The sequence below is a fragment of the Solenopsis invicta genome, chromosome 3 (assembly GCF_016802725.1).
Source record: "Solenopsis invicta isolate M01_SB chromosome 3, UNIL_Sinv_3.0, whole genome shotgun sequence".
NCBI classification, from domain to species: domain Eukaryota; kingdom Metazoa; phylum Arthropoda; class Insecta; order Hymenoptera; family Formicidae; genus Solenopsis; species Solenopsis invicta.
In genome coordinates, this window is record NC_052666.1 from 10,957,075 (window position 1) to 10,964,439 (window position 7,365).

Sequence of the window (7,365 nt, forward strand, 5' to 3'; positions counted from 1 at the left end):
GTTGTAGCTAGCAATGGGCAATACTTTGAATGATTCATTTGTAACCATTTTTTTTACAATAAAGTTGCTTTTTTATAAAAAAAACAGCAAGAACTTAGTTGCGCACTTACTACTAATAAAATATTTATTAAATGTACATTATATTTTTTTATGTTTCAGAAAATGGAGACGTTAAAGCATAACGTCCAGAAATTGAACAAGAAAGAAAAGCGACAGAAATGGAACACTGCAAATCGAAGGGGATATACCTAAATGACATTAGCATACTCAGCATATGCGCCAGCACCGACGACGTATGCTGGCGGATACGCTGCAGCTAGCGCGCTAGCGTACCTACTGTCGCCGCCAACAGCATACCCACCACCATCACCGCCTTCGCTAGCAACATACCCACCACTACCACCGCCTCCGCTAGCAGCATACCCACCGTCACCACCGTCGTCAGCGTACTATCCGGTGTATTTGCCACATTATCGTTACTTGTTAGTGTACAACTAATCCAGTTTTAGATTTTGTCAAAAAGGCAAAGACAAGATACACTGTGATTCTCAGATTTTATATTTAAAACGAATAAATTTTAAATATAAAGATTCTCTGAACTTTACACTTGTAAAATAGGAGAAATCTCTTCACTGGAATTAATACTGCTAATAAGTTTTATAATAGCAAAATAAAATATCTTATAAATTTAAAAAAATGTAACTGAACTTAAACATTATTGTTTTAACATTACGTTTTTGTGTAAAATAGCTTAATATTTATATTTGAAATTTATTCGTCTTAAATATAAAAATCTTAAATATAAAACCTGAGAGTCACAGTATATCTTATCTTTGCCTTCTTGACAAAATCTTAAACTGGATTAGTTATACACTTTAATTTAAATATAAAATCTGAGAGTCACAGTAAATCTTCTCTCTGCCTTTTTGACAAAATCTAAAACTGGATTAGTTATACACTTTAACTTTTAGTAACAATAATATTTCAAATATAAAGATTCTATGAACTTTACACTTGTAAAATCAGAGAAATCTTTTCACTAAAATTAATACTGGTAATAGTTTTTATAATAGCAAAATAAAATATCTCATAAATTTAAAAAAGTGTAACTGAACTTAAACATTATTGTTTAAAAATTACGTTTTTGCGCAAAATAGCTTAATATTTATATTTGAAATTTATTTGTCTTAAATATAAAATCTGACAGTCACGGTGTATCTTATCTTTGTCTTCTTTTTTAAATCAAAAACTGGATAAATTTTCGGTGTATTTGCCATATTATCGTTACTAAAAGTTAAAGTGTGTAACTAATCCAGTTTCAGATTTTGTCAAAAAGGCAAAGATAAGATATACTGTGACTCTCAGGTTTTATATTTAAGTTAAAGTGTATAAATGACGCAAATACAAACTTCATAGCCTGTCGATGAATGTCTATGGCACAAATTATGCCTTTATTCATCAAAATCTTATATTATAGTGTATTTTAAATACTCTTGTGTACTGCATGCTTGATACGATAGCTACAAACGTTTTGTGTTTTAAGTAGTTATACAAGTAATTTATAACATAATATAAATTTTTGCTAAAGATACGATAGCTATTGTTACGTCCAGCCTTAAGAAAAGATGTTCTTACCGTGATAATAAATAGGATTTGAGAAGGTTGGGGAGGATGTAACGACGTGCGATCGTACACGGCTGCGTAAGACAAGCGGCATGAGTGGGACGCGCGGGTAAATCTGAGAGGTAGATCAGGAGGGCACTGGAGTCCCACGTCAACCGTTGGATTCCTCGCGTTTTCGGTCCAGTTTTGGGGCAACAAATTTAATCGTTTTACCCCGAAATTGGATCTAGTGCAAATCTAACTAGAGCAAGGAATGGAAGTGATTGAGTTTAGAAATTGACAAATTTATTCACATGAGAATAAATTTATTTTTTTACAAAAGAAATTGCAGATTATTGCCCCAAATTCGCATAATTAACAAATATTGATTAATTTAAGAATTTTTTAAGTTTTATTGTGGCTTACAAATTCGTAATTCAATTGTAACTAATTTAGAAATTTACAAAAGTCTATTATAAGTCACAATATCGCATCTTTTAATCTACAATTTTTGGTTAGCTTATGTATGGCGTGTTGAAAATAATGCAATGTATATGTATATGCGTGTAAATTTGTATGCATTTTCGGCACTAAATAGTAATTTGAATACGTATGAGGGAGGAAAACGAGGATGGATCCGTCTGGAGAAAGTTTGGAAAGTTAGGCACAAACTGTTTCTAAGTCGAACTTGTCTGGCCCGATTGAAAATGCGCCAGGAGAGAGGGGGTTGGAAGACGATGGGAGGATTGACAGGACCGCATCTAATAACTGGAAGAGGCCGGGGGCGAAAAACTAACGAGGGGCAAGTGGTGGAAGTTCATCTACAAGTTGTACGTTAGAGGGTGAAGAGGGGGAGGGACATTTGTCCTCAAGATCGTGAAATCCGAGGATCGGAGAGTCTGAGCAAAGTTCCTCCTCCTCTTCGAGATCGTGGGACTCGGGGGTCGGAGATCTCTGAGGAAATCTCTCTCCCTCGAAATCTCGGACCTCAGAATCTGGAGAGGGAGACAGAAAGATGGGGGAATCGGGGAAGATCCGGTAGGTTAGTTGGGTTGAATCAGACGCGGGGGAGTTTACGCGTTCGGAGGGGGTTGACGGTTCCTTTTCGTTAAGAGGGACCGGGGAGTAAAAAGGTTCAGGGGGTGAGAAGCTGCAAGGGGAAGAAGAAGACGGTTCAGGGGGGCAATTTGGGGGTGCACTGACGGAAGCTACAGAATTATTTGAGTCTTCAGAAAGTTTATGTTTAAATTTCTTAAGACAACTGGGTAAGCGGTATTCAATTTCCCTAATTTAAGCAGGTTAATAATAAACGGTATAGTTTCCGCGGGCAGATCGAGTAACGCGGCGAGCTTCCTGGCCCTGCGGTTCCTATGATTTCTATGATGCTTGGCTGCGGCGCAAAACTTGTTTTTATGAATTTTTCGTGAAGTTCAACTATCCACTAGAATGAATAAAATAAATAATTGACTCCCTTTTCTCTTAAATATGCGAAAAAAGGAAAAAATAAAAAGAAAAATTTGACTGGTGACAGAGGAAGAAAGGAGGATAAGAAACTGATCGAATTGCACGGGAGAATTTTTTTGAATCGAATTAAACAAAGTTCTATTCAATCCCCAAAAGGAAAGATTTTGATAATAGATTTCTTTGAATCAAATGAAGCCAAAGCTTGACTTAATCCAGAAATGGAAATAGAAGATTCAGTCTGAGTCGAATTGAACGAAATTTGATTCAATCCCAAAAAGAAAAGGTAGATGAAGATAGGTCAGGGAGAGTGGCGGTTAACAATATCAAAATTATATATGGATTATTCGAAAGAGAGAAAAGATGATCAATAAAAAAAGAACTAAAAAAAATATTTCAAAAATAAACGGAAGATTGCAACTTACTACTTGTTGGTTGTATTGCGGGTTGTATTGTTAGTAGACGAATGTTACACTCTTGGAGCCGCAAACCTCCAACTGGGCCGCTCTTGGCGGGAGATGAATGGTTCGGTCAAAAGGATTCCGCATGCGATGCATAGTCGGCAGATTCCAAGCAAGCCCGTTTTGCAATGGCACTTTTCTCATTCGACCGAGACTTACGCTCCGTACGAGTTAAAGTCCGCGGATTCGAGAGTCATAAAACTGGAACATACAAGATGCTACGGAACTGTGATTCAGATTAAGCATGAATCAAGACTAGACTACTAGCTCCACGCGCCTATTTATACTATTTTTCATCTATGATTCCCTTTGTCCTATCAAGGGTCGTGTGCACTAATTTACTCGTCAATGCGCCCACGTGCAATATTTAGTTTTACGATTTTTTCATATTCCTTGGTAATTGTTATCCCGAGACAGCAGCAGGTTTGACAATTAATCTCCCGGAAAGTATTACATGTTAAAATTTTATCAATTTATTGCTATGCGGGCGCCGGGCATCCAAAAGGGTGCACACATGCGTTTTCTCTAATTTTACTACCTTTGGTGTTTCCGGCACCGAGCAACGGTGTCATCTCAAATCCCCATGATTGGTGAATTTATAACTTCCATTGCTGTGAGTGTCAGCGTATTTTTGCAATCGGGGTGAGATCACCGCTGCTTGAGCCCCCCGTTAATTAGAATATCCGCTGGTTGTGAAGGAAAAAAATCGTTACTCCGCAGGACGTAACACTATAAATGTTTTGTGTTTTAAGTAGTTATACAAGCAATTTATAACATAATATAATTTTTTTGCTAAAAACACTTCCATATTGTTTTTTAGTAAAATAAAGACCAAAAATTTTATGTTCAATTATTTATTAGTTTATTATTATTACAATTATATTTGTTCTCATGTTCTTATTATACCTAGCAATTTTAAACATTCCACGAGTATGTTCAACATATGTAATGACCATTGTACTTGTTGTAACTATTAAAATTACTCCCACGCATATTACTACGTAAGTGTGCAATAGAACCAAATAGAAATATTTTGTATAATAAATTTTTATAAAATTAATTATTTGTCTTTTACAATAAATATTAGTCTGTAGCTTCAACCGTTCGGGACTTATGACTGAAAAGGTATAAAAACTATTTTCGGCCGCAACTCCCGAACCGTTAGGCCTACAGACTTCGACCATAGCTCGTTGGAAAGCATTTTTCAAGCCCTTTAAAACGGCATAAGGCTGAAGTCCGTAGCTTCAACCGTTCGGGACTGCAATGTAATTGTAATTGTGTTTTACATGTTACAGAGAATTAGCATCATGTTGCGTCGAAGGTATGTCGTCGTCGGGGAGGACGAAATGGTTGCTGCGGATACGTCGGATCTGCGCTCTCTCAACGAGTCTGACTCGCCGAGTACCGACAACGAACGGGCGCATTTCCGCATGCGCGACGGCCAACTCCTTATGTATATGCCGCAGGAACCCGTACGGGGCCGGTGAGGCCGAGGAAATCCCCGGCGCCAGCGTGGGCGGCAACGGTGGGTGCCACGTCATCCGGAGTGGGACCAGGCGCAGGCGCGGCGCCAGGAGCGCAGAGTGAACCGAGCGCAAAGGCGCGACCAGCACCGACGGCTCTTCCGGAGGCAGAAGAAGGTGCAGGTTATGCAACGTGACCTCATGTTGAGTCAGAAAACGATTGTAGAAGAACAGGAAACGCTGCAGCAGCAGCAACAAGTGCTGCAGCATCAGCAGCAGGAGTTGTTACGCCAAGTGGCCCGCAAGTGAGTAATTATGTTATATTAAAGAAAAACAAATTGTGCAATATTTCGGGGGTACATTATGTTAGCGGAACAGGAAACGAGACTCGTCCAAAATTTTTACATTATATTTTTTTTTCCTTTTTTACAGAAGAGCGATTAATGAAACCAACATAGGCGTGTTCACGCTGGATAGCGACAACGGCGGCGACGAGGACAAGAAGCCTCAACGCAAAATTCCAAAAGTGGAATAAAAAAGTTTTCATACAAAATAATATATGTTTGATTTGTATGACCAATTTTTTTTGTGTTTTTAGAAAATTATACCGTGGAGCTTTTAATAAAAAAATTTTTATATATGTATGCTATATTTATTTATATGTATTACCCATTTTTTACAGAGTCCGTGGTTATTTTGATATTATTTTATTTTATTTTATTTTTTTTTAATACTACGTAGGTAGGGTAGGTTAGGTTTGATTTTTTTTAGGGCTCATGATAGACGAGTCTCTGGGCGGAGGCGGCGGCGCACAGTGGAGCGAAACATATGAATTGTCGGACATAACGGTGGAAGTCTTAGTTTTATTGTTTTATATGTCTGATTTATTTGTATAGTATTTAAATTTAAAATTTTGATATAATATAATATTTTTGTTTTCTAATGTAATAGAAAATACATTATACGTATACATGAAAAATAATCGGCGATTGTCTAATAAGCATAATTACGAAATACTTTCCTGTATTTGGCATTACCTAAAACAAATGACAAGGACGTAGCAGGAATTAGTTCCATTTTGTTTTTCTTTATTTTATATTTTATATTTTTTTGTATTTTTTATTTTATATTTCATATTTTTTAGTATTTTTTATTTTTATTTTTATTTTGTATCTTATCTGTATTTATTAACAAAAAATCATTTATATATATATATATATATATATATATACACACTAACAAATGATTAATAAGTAATATATGAATTAAAATGAAATTATTAATTCAAACTTACGAATCGAAAGTTTCAGACCCAAAATTTTCTGCAGAACTATAACAGTCTTCTTCGCTGTCTAAATTTTCTTCTCTTTGAATAAATAATTCTTCTACTTCTGGAAACATTTTTCGCTCTTTTGATTTTTTGAAATCGGGTCTTAAGCTAGATATGACTGGATCAGATGATATTAATAAGTGATGTAATAAATCTTCGTTTGTCACTTTCCTACTCATTTTTCTACTGTTTTCAAGACGATATTTCCTAAACTCTTTATGTCTAGCTTCAATAACTTCTTCGGAGAGTTGTCCTATTGGTGTAATCGCATATTTTATAATTTCTGCACCATGGAATAGAATCTTATGGACAGTAGCTGGCATATAGTACCATCCATATTTATCAATAACAAGTTTCGCTAAATTTTTAGCGTAATGATCAAATTTTTGTGGATCAATTTGTCGACCTGATGCGATAGCTTGTAAAAGGACTGCGAATTTTCGTATTATTTGTTCATCCAAACCGGTAATCTCTGCTGTTACTGAAGGTTTTTCAAAAAATTTTCTAGCAGTATTGCCATCATTTGTGCTGCCGACTCCTTGCTTAACTACATCAATTAATAGTCCTAATTTTTGTCTAAATTCTCTTTGAATTGTCTTTTTACGTTCTTCCTTACGAAGCTTCTCCTGCAGATCTCGGATTGACCATTTTTTTATTTCGAGATTATAAGATACATGTAACAAAAATTCCATGCATCTAATCCATCCATGAAGACTTGATAATCCAAATTTGTAGTGTTCTACCTTTACATCCTTTTTACAAACAAGATTAAAATTGTTCATATCCTTAGGTTTTACTCCGCATATGAAACATTTCATGGATGATGATTCTGTTAGTGATGAACAAACTTTTCTATCCACCATAGTAAATAACAGTTGATGTTCTACAGAAACATTGTCCTTATAATACGTTGTAATCAAAGCTTCTATTTCGGTTGACATCCTTTGATTTTCTCTACGAATGATTTCATCATTTTCCTTTATAAATTCGAACTTAACTGGTCGACAATATTTTGTTGAAGAAGTTTTCAAATTTTCCCAAATAGTAA

The 7,365-nt window shown here is 35.7% G+C and overlaps 1 protein-coding gene across 1 annotated transcript; it reads left to right on the top strand.

The window, feature by feature from the left end:
- Positions 1-252: 252 nt before the first annotated feature.
- LOC105194395 (basic proline-rich protein-like) lies at positions 253-5,184 on the top strand. The gene is made up of 3 exons (XM_011159278.1): positions 253-482; positions 4,820-4,845; positions 4,991-5,184. Exons 1-3 carry the CDS (start codon positions 253-255, stop codon positions 5,182-5,184), a joined length of 450 nt encoding a protein of 149 aa, XP_011157580.1.
- The last annotated feature ends 2,181 nt before the right edge of the window (positions 5,185-7,365 follow it).